General features: G+C 36.7%; 2 protein-coding genes across 2 annotated transcripts; both read right to left on the reverse strand.

The window, feature by feature from the left end:
* Positions 1–110: 110 nt before the first annotated feature.
* Positions 111–8457, reverse strand: LOC140967315 (elongation factor Tu, mitochondrial-like). Its single transcript, XM_073427773.1, has 12 exons — positions 8151–8457; positions 7855–7930; positions 7606–7698; positions 7417–7491; positions 6970–7074; positions 6782–6872; positions 6488–6693; positions 5947–6030; positions 1753–1815; positions 1615–1677; positions 1102–1342; positions 111–453 (listed from the first exon to the last, which is right to left on the reverse strand). The coding sequence occupies exons 1-12, from the start codon at positions 8330–8332 to the stop codon at positions 383–385; spliced, it is 1350 nt and encodes a 449-aa protein (XP_073283874.1). The 5' UTR covers positions 8333–8457; the 3' UTR covers positions 111–382.
* Positions 8458–10936: 2479 nt separating this feature from the next.
* On the reverse strand, positions 10937–12705 carry LOC140967306 (uncharacterized). The gene has a single exon (XM_073427759.1). The coding sequence runs from the start codon at positions 12632–12634 to the stop codon at positions 11270–11272; it is 1365 nt and encodes a 454-aa protein (XP_073283860.1). The 5' UTR covers positions 12635–12705; the 3' UTR covers positions 10937–11269.
* Positions 12706–14169: the final 1464 nt, after the last annotated feature.

Genomic DNA, 14169 nt, shown 5'->3' on the forward strand with positions numbered 1-14169 from the left:
CATGAAATTTTCCTACCTTTTGAGGAATTATTAGAGACTAAAAAACACAGGATTTTCTAGTACTGACAATTAGGGCCGTTCCGGCAACATTATGTGGTAGGGAAGAGCACTTAATGCGAGAACGCAGCCTCAAAACAAAATTAATTATTGATGATACATGACGAAAACTACATAAAAATAACAAGAATATTGTGGAGTAACAAGTCACTGCAATATCGCTTGTGTGCTGTGCTCTTCCTAAATATTCTCAAATGCGCCTTACAAATAAGGGCATCAAACCATTTTGCAGCAAAGCCGAAGGATATTCGCAATCAAAGGCAGAACAAATGGCGAACTATGGGTGAAAGGAGGCAAGCCAGGCAAGACTGTGTTGGTTTCAAGATCAACTCATAACTTTTGAAACAACTCCAGCACCAACTGTTCGGCCACCCTCTCTCAGGGCAAATCTTTGGCCTGTCCATTTCGGAAAAAAACGGTTAAGTTTTGGTTAGCAAATTGACTGCGTAAATAACTAAATAATCAGACGTACAATGCATATCACCACTCGAATCTCTCTAGTTTGTCCCACCATAATCAAGGAGAGATTCAAAATCACGAAGTATTTAGTTATCCCATTATATATACTTCATGTACAATAGAAAAGCAAGTATCAAAATTCTTAAAACTCGAGGGTCGAGGGTCGTTCAAAACCAAATAAGGTACATAAGATCAAAATCAGCTGAAAGTAAACATCTGTTCTCAGATAACATAAATTGAAAACCAGAATTAAACTAGAGTTGGCATCTTCTTTATTTAGATTCAGATTGTCCACAATATTACCAAAAAAATAGCAGCAATTGAAGGCATCAAGGACATTAACATCTAAGCTTCTCCCTTTCTCTGGTTGAATTGAATAGAAGACTACCAAAATAAATATCACCTGCAACAAGCAATGCCTCGATACAAGTGCTAGAAATGGCTCAAACAAAAAATGAAAAGCAATGCATAATTAACGATCGGAAAACCAACTGGAAAGAGACCAAACACAATAAGTTAAAGCTTAGTTGGATCAGAAAATGGCAACCCAGTAAAACCTTTAATTGAAACATTGCCTCCATGTACCTGCTTCAAGAGGAACCGGGTAGATAAGCTCGAAAACAGCAGTTACATTGTCCCCGGGCATAACCATCTTCACATTTTCTGGCAACTCGACTTTACCAGTGACATCAGCTGTCCTCATGTAGAATTGAGGTCTATAATTCGAAAAGAAAGCGGTATGACGACCCCCTTCCTCTTTTGTGAGGACATATATTTCTGCCTCAAATTTTGTGTAGGTTTTAAGAGTACTGGGTTTTGCAACCACCTGTATGAAAAGAACAAAAGAAACAGATAAATGATATCCCCAACACATCCTGCAGATGCATTTAAAGCATTCATTTGAAACAATATTTCTGCAAACAGAAACTGTAAACCAGGCGGGTAAGGCATCCAGATAACAGATAATAGCATAACCAGGCAAAAGGAAAAAGAACTTTATTGATTCCGGAAAAATGAGTTATCACAGAAAAACAAAGGTAATAAGAGTGAATGGAATAAATAAATAACAGAAATAAACATCCCAGTGAGTGCGCTAACCATTCCTCGTTGGATATCATCACGTTTCAAGCCACGCAATAGCAGACCCACATTGTCGCCGGCCTAGAACAAAAAGAAATGATTGTAACAGGTGCAGCATAAATAATCATTTTCATGGGCATAAATTAATCTCTTTACCTGACCAAAATCCAGAGTCTTCTTGAACATCTCTACACCAGTTACCGTAGTTTTTAGTTTGTTCTGTAGCAGAAAGAGACGTGGCATTGGAGTACCAGAACAAAAAACAAAGCAGTAGAATACGTCGGAGCTAGCTCACGACAAAAGCGGGTAAACCAATAGAAGGGTTGTTCCACAGGATAATTTGATTGCCGGAGAGCAATCTAATCCTTCATGAAAACAAATCCAACTTGTTTTTATGTGCTCCCAAGTTTTATAAAACAACATTACCACTATATAGAAGTCGATCGTCTAAGTAACTGCCCCATAGATCTTATATCTATCTATATGAAGAAGAAATCATGTAACGACTATATAGACGTCGATTTGATCACAAAAAAATAACAATAAACTTCCAGGGGAAAACTACAAGTCTGGTTGCACAGCTTCAACAATTTAAATGTTCATAAATCTGGCAATGAACTTGCTTCCAGTTTTAAATAGATTGACAAGAGTTATGTGTTAGGTAAGATTTTATTTAATGGGGTGGAACCCACATTAAATAAAATAATAATAAAATCTTTTCCCACATCGAATTGTTGATAAAGTTGCTGGAGAGAATTAGTTATAAATAGAGCTCAATTTCTTCAGTTATTGTATCCCAAAATCAAAAGCTTTTTAGATTTGATAAAAAGAGAGTGCATAGAAAAAAAGAGTGTATTTTTTTCTTGAGTGCGGGAATTCTCTTGTGTGAGTTAGAGAAATTATTTTCTCAGTATACTCGGGTTGGGAGTGTGAGAAATATTGAGTGTCTTGGTGTATACACTTGTAGTAATATTTCTTCCGGTTATAAAAGTTGCAGTGCTCCGTGGACGTAGCCTATATTGAGTGAACCACGTAAATCTTTGTGTTCTTGTTGATTATTTTATTCCGTATTTTTGGGTACTATATTATCATCGTGATCGGCATCGCTTCGGGTGTAATTCCCCAACAACTGGTATCTGAGCCTTGTTGTGAAAATTCTTAAAAATTCTGAGTATGCTATGTAGTTGCAGCTTTGTCTGATCTTCCACATCAGAAAAGATTTTTTAGATTTTTTTCTAAGGCTAGAGAAGTGATGGCCGGAGATGATGGATCGGGACCGGGAATCAACAAGTTCGACGGTACAGATTTTACGTTCTGGCGACTACAAATTATTGATTATTTGTATAGCAAGAAGTTGCATCAACCTCTATCTGGAAAGAAAACGGAAAAGATAGAGGATGATGACTGGAAGCTTCTTGACCGACAAGTGTTAGGTGTAATACGATTGACCCTAACAAAGAACGTGGCACATAACGTGGCGGAGGCAAAAACAACGGAGGAGATGATGACCATTTTGTCGGACATGTACGAAAAGCCATCGGCAAATAATAAAGTACATCTCATGAAGAAGTTATTTAACTTGAAGATGAGAGAAGATGCATCGGTGGCTAAACACATCAATGAATTCAACACGATTGTTTCACAGCTAACATCGGTTGAAATTAAATTTGCGGGCACTTATTCTTTTGGCGTCTTTACCAGACAATTGGGAACCGATGCGGCAGCGGTTAGTAACTCTGTTGGAAAAGAAAAACTAAAATTCAATGATGTCAGAAATCAAATTCTTGCCGAAGATGTTCGCAAGATGGATTCTAGTGAAGGAACATCATCAAGTTCTGCTCTAAATATCGAGAATAGAGGAAAAGGCAGGAGTGACGAAAAGAGTTTTAACCAATGACATGGTAGGTCCAAGTCAAGAAATGGAAAAGATAAAAACATCTATGAAAAGAATATGAAGTGCTGGAGCTGTGGTGAGACTGGTCACCTGAAAAAGAATTGCAGATCAACAAAGAACGACGCTAATGTTGTTACTGAGGAGGTACATGATGCTCTATTACTATCCATGGAAAGCCCGGTTGATTCTTGGGTTATGGACTCGGGAGCTTCGTTTCATACCACTGGTAATCGTGATGTATTCGATAATTACATTGCGGGAGATTACGGAAAAGTTTTCCTGGCTGATGGAAAACCTTTGGAAAAAATTTGTATGGGTGATATCCGGATGAAGATGACAAATGGATCTGTCTAGAAAATCAACAAAGTAAGGCATGTACCAAAGTTGACACATAATCTGATTTCAGTGGGACAGCTTGACCACGAAGGTCATAAGGTGACCTTTGGTGATGGTTCCTGGAAAATAAAAAATGAGTCATGATTGTTGCTCGAGGAAAGAAAACTGGAACACTTTATATGACTTTCAGTTTGAGAAATAAATTAGCGGCTGTGGATGCTGGAGCTAATTCAAGTCTATGGAATCGTAGGCTTGGGGATACGAGTGAGAAGGGAATGAAGATGCTTGTTTCAAACGGAAAGCTACCGGAATTAAAGATCGTTGAACACAAGCTGTGTGAAGCTGTATTTTTTGGAGAGCAGAAAAAGGTGAGCTTTTCAAAAGAGGTTAGAGAACCGAAATCAGCGGATTTGGAGCTGGTACATACTGATGTATGTAGACCATCTCTTGTGACATCCCTTGGAGATCACCCAAGATATTATGGCACTACTGTTGACGATTCGAGCAGGAAATTTTGGGTTTATTTTGTGAAAAATAAATCGGATGTTTGTGAGACCTTTAAATAGTGGGAGTTAGCCATGGAAGATGTGATGGATTCACTGTCATCCAATCACATGTGGGAGTTGTCAGAACTTCATGAAGGTAAAAAGGTTTTACATAGCAAGTGGGAGTACCGGTTAGAACATGACGGTAGCAAGTGATACAAAGAAATACTTGTTGTAAAAGGTGAAAAGGAAGTCATTGGTTACACTAATATTTTCTCTCTGGTGGTAAAGTTAACTACTATCAGGACTGTACTTGGATTGATGGTAAAAGAAGATTTGCATCTGGAACAGTTAGATGTAAAGACGACGTTTCTTCATGGTAAGCTAGATGAATAAATGAATCAATCACAGGGATTTGAAGTACGAGGAAAAGAGAAAATGGTGTGCAAACTTCAGAAGAGCTTGTATGGTCTCAAACAAGCTCCAAGACAGTGGTACAAGAAGTTTGATGGTGTAATGAATAATGATGGTTTTCTGAGGTATCAGGCTGATTACTGTTGTTATGTGAAGCTTGATGGTTATTATATCATACTACTGATATATGTAGATGATATGTTGATAGCAGGAGCTTGTCTGGAGGAGATTGATACACTCGAGAAAGAGTTATCAAAGGAATTTGCTTTGAAAGATTTGGGTGCTGCAAAACAAATCCTTGGAATGAGGATCCTTAGAGATCGAGTGAATGGAGTCTTGAAGCTTGATAAGATTCCTGAAAGCAAGAATCCAGCTGATATGCTCACGAAGGATGTTATAATTGAAAAACTGAAGTTGTGTTTGACTTCAATTGGTCTCCTGGACTAACAAAGGAGGTATGAGCTGCTGCACTGACGGTGTGAAGACATGATTGAAATCAAGTCTTCAAGTGAGAGAATTGTTAGGTAAGATTTTATTTAATGGGGTGGGACCCACATTAAATAAAATAATAATAAAATCTTTTCTCACATCGAATTGTTGATAAAGTTGCTGGAGAGAATTAGTTATAAATAGAGCTCAATTTCTTCAGTTATTGTATCCCAAAATCAAAAGCTTTTTAGCTTTGATAAAAAGATAGTGCATAGAAAAAAGAGTGTATTTTTTTCTTGAGTGCGGGAATTCTCTTGTGTGAGTTAGAGAAATTATTTTCTCAGTATACTCGGGTTGGGAGTGTGAGAAATATTGAGTGTATTGGTGTATACACTTGTTGTAATATTTCTTCCGGTTATAAAAGTTGCAGTGCTCCGTGGACGTAGCCTATATTGGGTGAACCACGTAATCTTTGTGTTCTTGTTGATTATTTTATTCCGCATTTTTGGGTACTATATTATCATCGTGGTCGGCATCGCTTCGGGTGTAATTCCCCAACATTATGAACAGATGATGCAGAACTTTTACAAATTCAAACTTATATGATTCCATCATCTGAAACTTGATACAACAAATTCATGAATTCCACCAGCCTCTTCCTAAGATTAATGTCCAGGATTAAGACTCTCTACTCCTTCAACATCAACTTTAAATCAATAGCACATAAAAGCTATCTATCAAGCATTCTGCTTGAAAACCAAGTTTCCAAATAAATTAACAAAGATAACTCACCAGCGAGAGCCCCAAAATTTCTACTTCTTCCCCTGGTTTGATTATTCCCTGTTCAACACGGCCCGTCGCAACAGTTCCACGCCCCTTAAATCACCAAGATAAAAATATCGATACCAATAGTTCTCAAAGTATAAAATCACTTCATCAAGAAAATAAAAAGAAGGGACATTGGACTTAAAAAAAAAAAATTATGTCCAATCATCCTTGAACTCTGTAATATCAATTAGAATCACCAAAAATATTAATAAGTACATAAAAGGAAAGATAAATTAACCACCACATTTAGAAACTTAAATTTTCAAAGACACAAAGCAAATATTATTAATATTGGTTTCTCCATCACATGCACGTATATATTTTCTTTTTTCTTTTTTTAAAGCTTGCTACATACAACTGCTTTCATAAACGTTTGACCATGACATTGAAATGGTCTGATTCCTTGGCTATAATGAACAAGCATCCCTTTATACTTTTATGATGTTGAAGTTCAACATATATTATTATTCTCTCTAAAATTAATTGATGTAAAATTATATGTTACCTGAATAGTAAAAACATCTTCCACGGGCATCAGGAAAGGCTTATCAAGTACACGTATTGGATCTGGAATATATGAATCTACAGCATCCATTAACTTTAATATAGCCTTTTTTCCTATTTCCTCATTCGTCCCCTCTAAAGCAGACAGAGCCGATCCTCGGACAATTGGAATCTCATCCCCAGGAAACTTGTAGAAGCTTAGCAGTTCTGTAAAAACGAGGTAATGTTGAATAGTTAGAATAAAATAGAAAGGCCAACAGGCAAGAAAAATGCCAGGATCAAAATTTAAGATTACCACGTAGTTCCATTTCCACAAGTTCCAGCAATTCTGGGTCATCCACAGCATCAACTTTATTAAGGAAGCACACAAGTGATGGCACACCAACCTATAGCAGTCAGCGTAAATGATGAAAATGCAAAGCCAAAAGATTAGCAAAACCATGAATCATAATTCTGCATATCAATTCATGTCCAGACTTAAACCTGGCGTGCGAGCAGAATGTGTTCCTTAGTTTGTGGCATCGGACCATCAGGGGCAGACACAACAAGGATACCCCCGTCCATTTGAGCAGCACCAGTAATCATGTTCTGCATTATCATCAAAAAGAGTTGCATTACCTTTCAATAGCGGCAAAAGATTAAATTAACGGAGCCAAAAATGACAGTTTACCGGAGGAGGTCTTCGAGATTCAATTTATTACTTTCAATTATAATTCTCCTATAGTATACATTTTCTCAATTTAACTGAATTGAAATCTATCTGAGTTGTCTATCACTTCATTTTTGCTTCCAAACATAAATAAACCCAACCTCTATCTTCATCAAATTGCATCCATGACAAGAAATCCATCATGAAGTAGTAGTATTAGAATAGGGGTTAATGAGTAATTCAAGCTTAGAAGGTTCAAACATGAGCAAGCCGCACCCAACCTTCACATAATCAGCATGTCCAGGACAGTCAACATGAGCATAATGTCTCTTTGCTGTTTCGTACTCTACATGAGCCTGCAGCATCAACTCACTCATAAACCTATATTTGACGAAAGCTCCAGGACAAGCACAGGTAGATAATGTTAAACGGAAGCGTAATATGAGATAAAATAAAGAAAATATCCTAACCGTGGCAATTGTGATCCCTCTCTTTTTCTCTTCAGGGGCTTTATCAATTTCATCAAAGGCAACAGCTTTAGCATGACCTTCTTCTGACAATACCTTACAAAGAAAATAAAATGGGTTAAAGGCCTTGAAGTACAAAGAATATATACGATATAAGACCATTTATGATTATAGAACATGACCGAGACAAATCAAAACTAAAGAAAGAAAAAGTGAACATCACAATACTGTGACTATTATTTTCAACCTTACCCTGGTGATCGCTGCGGTTAATGTAGTTTTTCCATGGTCAACATGCCCAATCGTTCCCACATTTACATGAGGCTTTCTGCAAACAAGGATTACATCAATTAAATTACCACCAAGTTATCAGACTCGTATCATTCAAAAAATCCTTCAGGATGCTTATTTTCACGTTTGCCTTATTTCACGTTTGCTTAAACCTAGAGAAAATGATCAAAATAAATTAATAAAAAAGAAGAAGCCAAAGAGAAGCGATGAACTGTATCATTCATTTCCGTATTCCAAAACAAGAAAACGCATCTTACGTGCGAGTGAAGGTAGCCATGGATCTCCACCAGGGATTGCATACGGAGGTGGAATGGATATTGGATTCCGATGCAGAAAAAGGCGACGAGACAGCGGATCCTCGGCCACACGACGAGTAGATTCGCGGCATGAGTGTGATCGCCCGCTTCGAATTCGGGTTCCGGACAACCACCGACGCCATTTTCCGAGTTCAAAATAGGGAGAGTAACGGTGTTACAGGGAGTGAGAAAATGGAAAGGCGCGGAGCAGTTTAGTTGTGGTTTTGGAAATTCAGGGTTTTAGGAAGAAAAAATTGGCTAGGGCTTTTCCGGATGTCAGATCCTCGTACGACGCCGTTTCGCGCCGGGTCGGTAAGGAATAGTTATTCGCGTCCACTCGGTATGGGCCTTTCTCGGCCTAGTTAGTGTGGCCTATATTTGATATAGAACGGGCTTGAATCCAAGCTTAAAATTCCTTGACGGAAAAAATTACAGGCCTAATTTGGATTGTTAATTGGAAGTCACTAATGAATATTAAATCTCTATAAGTAGATATTTAAAATATAAGTATAATTCAAGTAAATTTCAAATCAACTTTATATTAAATTAAGCAATTTCGATGGTTATTAGGATGAATTTCAAATACATTCATGATGAAATTTCAAATACGCTCAAAATGAATGTCATTTAAAATTCACTTTTTCAAATCTTATAATCAAATCAAGTCCTTCGTCCAAATCAAATCTATCAACCGAAACACTACTTAAAATTTCTAGTATGAAAAACTATAAAGCACAAACATTAAGTATACGAGTTTAAGCATATTAATTAAAATTTAACCATTAGATACTTATTCAAGGAAGCAAGGTACGTTATTCTCATTTAATGACCGGTTCCCTAAAAAAGGTAAACTCTTAGACTACAAGTAATTGAGCTTCTTAGATTTTTGTTTACCATACTATCTAACCTTCATTATTTTAGGTAATTAATGATTAAATTTAATAAGTATGGATGTTTGAACAATTATTTAAATTTTTTGATATAATATAATGAATATATTTAATTTTCAAATATTACTATAAAAAATTATTACCTAAATACAATTTGAGATAACGTTGAAAGACGGATAACAATCTTTTAATGTCAATTTGATTTTTTTACCATTACATTCAATATATTGAAAGAGTATGACTGTTATTTATAAAAATAATATAAATATATACACATAGAAAATCATATGTTATTTTGCCTATCAAAAATTTTAAAAATATATAAATATTTTCCAAAAATTCAAAATTCTTGTCATGTATTAAATAAATGAATTTTGATTAAAACTTTTAATTATATTTGAGAACACGTTAAAAAAAATTGTACTAAAGTTCTGATTAAGATGCATGATAATGTAAATTTACGAACAATTAATATCTAAAAAATTAATGATCATATTTTTCACTAAAAAGTTAGAAAATGCAATATTATATATATATATAAATTATGTTTTGTTTAATATATTTGATAGTATGCAGAACTAATATATAAAAGTAATACAAAATCCAAATCATTACCGAAATTAGATAATCAATACAGATATTTAAATTTAATTTATATTTTCAAGAGACATCATATTCAAATTTGAATTTAAAAAAAAAAATCGAAAAGACTGCACATTTAATTATATATTTATTTCTATTTATTTTCAAATATTTAATATGATGGATGAATACATTATTATTGATAAACTTTTTTTTTGTACAAATATTACTTTTGGCGGACACTCTTATTATATGAATATATATACTGACATAGATATAGATTTGTTAGTAATGGCTTTCTTTATGAATTTAAATAATTTACTAGCTATTATCTAATATGCACGCCCGTGTCTCAAATATCGGATCCGTACACGCATGTGAGATGACCAAGGGGAGGGAAGGATTTGGCAAAGCATATGAACAAGAATTTAACTACTTTCTCTTGGGTCGTGTGTTTTGACTTTGTGTTATCTTGTACTGCATATTGGCCTCCATTTTTCCATCCTAAATCTCCAGTAGTCATACCTGATTCCCACGACAAACGGCTGATTGGATTTTAGACTTTCAAGCACACTAGAATCCCGATTCATTGCGTAAAAGCGACCACCAATCATGATTTCATCCGTCCTGAACACTTGAAGAATATATAATAATAACATTTGGGTTGGAAATCCACACTAGTTACTTCACAGTTCGTCAGACTGTCCACACGAAGTATATCGCATATAAGATAGTATCAAATTGGAACTTCACTCCAGAAGGGTGAATTTGAAACTCGTGTTGCACATATTTCTGCTCAAACACACAAGAACGTGCCTGTTCCTCCCCTGAGACTCACTCTAATAATAACATTTGAGCCATATTTTGCTGAGAGAAATTGTTATTGTCAACGGACAACACATGGAACCAAATGCTGCTAAATCTGGCTCAATAAAAGAACTTTATGTCTCAGCTCAGGGGCACGTCAAAAAATTTGCTTCAAGAGCAGCTCAATCACTCAATGATGTTAAAATAGAGAAGGTTAACTCGCCCAAGGATGACGACAGTAAGTTTTCTGATTGTAGTATCAAAGTGAAGAACAAAATGATGAAGACGGTTTCTAATAAGCTATAATCCTTTTAAGGAATGATTGATACTAGCAATATTCTTATAACGTTTTAGAGTGTTTCTGATATTCTATTACTGGGTAGTGATCAAATATGCTTGTTTAACGTAAAATGTGTAACAACAGTGTGATGTTTCTACTGCATGGTCGCACGACTCGCACCTTCGAAATATACCATATGAACAATCGATTCACAAAGACATAGGCTTTGACTCATCCAACATAAACAAGGATCCACATAAAAAGTGCAAGTTTATCACAGATCGACATAAATGGTACCAAATGAACAATTAATGACATTGAACTATGAACTCAAATTCGATTTTCAATAAACTTGCATTCTTGTTGACATTTACCAGGTAAGTAGGCTTTGAGGAATCATTAATCCCTTCAAATCCACATCCAACCGTTGTATTCACGATATTTACGCGGAATCAAGCTACTATAAAGCTCATACACATGATAGAATCGAAAGATTGACACTTCTTGTCATTCACATGCCATCAAGCTTTTGCTCGCTCATCATCATCTTCAATGTCCCAATTCAAATCCTCGTCGTCTTCTGTAACACTCAACTTCTTACTTATATCCTCGGATTTTGGTCTCTCACCATGACTAGTAGCCAAAATTTTCTTCTCACCGGCACTTCCTACATCCTCGATCTCATCCCACCCAAAATCTTCCTCCTCCTCCACCTTCGATTTATGACTCAACACCAAAGAAACATCATTTCCTTTACGACATTCACCTGTTTCGCCCTTCTCCTCTGCACCCACTTTCTCATTGATCTTTTTTTCAACAATAATTAGTTCATTCTTCACATCTCCATCTCTCTTCACTTCAACTTCGTCAGACTTCAGTTCTTTTTCACTCAAAGACGGCTCTTTGACACTTTCCTTACTTGACTCCACCACTTCGTCCTTACTGCCATCGCCCACATTGAAATCTTTCATTTCCTTGACATCTCGCAGAGGGCCATTTGAACCCTCAAGTTTTTCCAAAGACTTCAAACTTCCATTACTCGCTCCCTTATCATCTCCACCTTTCACCTTCACAACACTCTCACTTCCACTCGCACCATCTTCATCATCCTCAACGTCCCAGGACAATTCTTCATCATCATCATCAACTGCAATAGCCCTTTTAACAAGATTAGCTCTCACCCTCTCCTGCTGCTTGAGCTTATCAACTCTAAAAAAGTATCGGCACCAAAAGGTCTCTTGACCAACTTCCCTCGGCACAATCTTCCTATAAACACTCTCCAAGATTCCATCATCCCCAATCAAACCCCCAGTTTCATCCATCCTCTCAATCAACTGAAATTCCAACTTCCACCTCTTATACTCCTCCACATCCTCCGGCTCATCGCAGAAAGTGCTCAAATCACTCTGAATCGCACTCAACTGTGCCTCAAACCGACTATACCTACCCGTATTCAAGCTCCTATTAGTTTCAGGCGTCTCCGATTCCCCATCCGACATTAAAATTTTTGTTTCCTTAGAAATAATTTCGGCCGTGGATTTCATCACCCCATCCAGCGCGCCTTGTGCGGCTGAAGCGCCAGCTTCCAAAGAAGCAGGGAGATCCACCACCGCCCTGCTCGCAGCGTCTCGGATGATTTCGGTCTCCTTCTTCAGACCCAAACCAAATTCCTTAAGATCTCTACGGTATGTTTCCATCACCGATTCAGATCGTGTTGATATTGTCTTGATCAAACCACCGAAACTCCATCCATCAGCAGAATCATCCTGTGTGACGCCGCTCTTATGCCGGTCGTCATGCGGTGGTTTGACGGCAGGACCCGGGTCCATCGCATCGGATTTGGGAGGGTCCGGATCGTCAGATAATATGGACTTGAAGAAATTCATTGCAGCAATCACTTCATTTCGTCATTGGGAGGAAACTTTTCACACAGTCGATGCATTGATTGATTGGAAACAATATAGGGTTTTTTATTATAGAATTAATTTATTTCTTTTCATGTTCTTAAAATCATTATAATTTTTTTTAATTATTAGTAAAATATATGAAACTTTAATTTTTTTAAAAAAATAATAAAATAATATTATTACTTTATAGACAGAGAAATAAATAAATAAGTGATATCATGATTATTAAAAAAATAAAGAGTACGTCTCTTGTGAGAAGGTCTCACGAATCTTTATGTGTGAGACGGGTCAATCCACTACAAAAAAACGGGCAGAATAGCGACGATTTTTAATAAACCGTTGCTTTTGTTGCGACGGTTTTTTATAAACCGTCGCATTCAAAGCGTAGCGACAGTTTTTAACAAACCGTCGCTATATTAGCGACGGGTTTTGACAAACCGTCGCTCATTAACACCGACGCTATAATAGCGACGGTTATTCATAAACCCGTCGTCTACTAAAATAAGCGACGGTTTATCTAAAACCGTCGCTCTTATAGCGACGGTTTATCCGGTTTTACAACAACAGTCGCTATATTCGCGACGGTTTCATGACACCGTCGCTATTTTGTGCGACGGGTAACATACCCGTCGCCATGTGCGACGGTATAATAAAAAACTGTCGCGTTATTTTGCGACGGTTTATACAATCCGTCGCCATAAGCGACGGAATTTTGAAACCGTCGCCAATAGCGACCATTTTACGTAACCGTCGCCGATCTAGATCGGCGACGGTTTCTCAAAAACTGTCGCTAATGGCGACGCATTTTTCGACTACCGTCGCTATAATTCTTTTATATACCGCAGTTCGCGAACACCTAACAGCGATTTCGCCTATTCGGATTTTTTTCTTTTAACGAGACTCTATCAATTTTTTCGTATTTTCTGTTTTTTTTACTTGTACTAACATTTTTTTGTATTAATTTCGTAGATTTGCTTGTCGGTGTAATCTTTCAGCGTTACGTGGATCTGCATATCTTCGCGCAAGTAAGATTTTTAAAGTTTTTTTTTATCGAAAATTTAATATTTGTGGGGTATGTATTTATGAAATTTTGCTTAGTATTTTTTTTGATGATTTTTAATTTTTTTAACGGAAAACCTATCTTAATTAAGCTACGGTTCTTTAAAAAACCTTCACTTTATATAGCGACGGTATTTCGAAAAACCGTCGCTTAATATAGCGACGGGTTTTCAAACACCGTCGCTTAATATAGCGACGAGTTTTCAAACACCGTCGCTTCGTGTAGCGACGGTGTTTTAGAAACCGTCGCTTTCATTCAGCGACGGTTATTTAAAACCGTCGCTTAATATAGCGACAGTATAATTTAAACCGTCGCTATATTAGCGACGGTGAATTTACCCCGTCGCTATATTAGCGACGGTCTTGTTAAGAAAAACCGTCGCTCCAGGCGACGGTTTTTCAAAAACCGTCGCTGCAAAATAGCGACGAGGCCTCCTGTTACGGTTTTTCAAACC

This window comes from Primulina huaijiensis, unplaced genomic scaffold, assembly GCF_012295235.1.
Source record: "Primulina huaijiensis isolate GDHJ02 unplaced genomic scaffold, ASM1229523v2 scaffold24871, whole genome shotgun sequence".
NCBI lineage: Eukaryota > Viridiplantae > Streptophyta > Magnoliopsida > Lamiales > Gesneriaceae > Primulina > Primulina huaijiensis.

Bases quoted from the DNA above. Each gene is read 5' to 3' on its own strand.
- LOC140967306 (XM_073427759.1), bottom strand. From the start codon at position 12,634: ATGAATTTCTTCAAGTCCATATTATCTGACGATCCGGACCCTCCCAAA.
- LOC140967315 (XM_073427773.1), bottom strand. From the start codon at position 8,332: ATGGCGTCGGTGGTTGTCCGGAACCCGAATTCGAAGCGGGCGATCACA. The intron at 7,492-7,605 runs GTTAGGATATTT...TTGATGCTGCAG, and splicing joins GAGGGATCACAATTGCCACG to GCTCATGTAGAGTACGAAAC. The intron at 6,694-6,781 runs GTAATCTTAAAT...TCGTTTTTACAG, and splicing joins TGTGGAAATGGAACTACGTG to AACTGCTAAGCTTCTACAAG.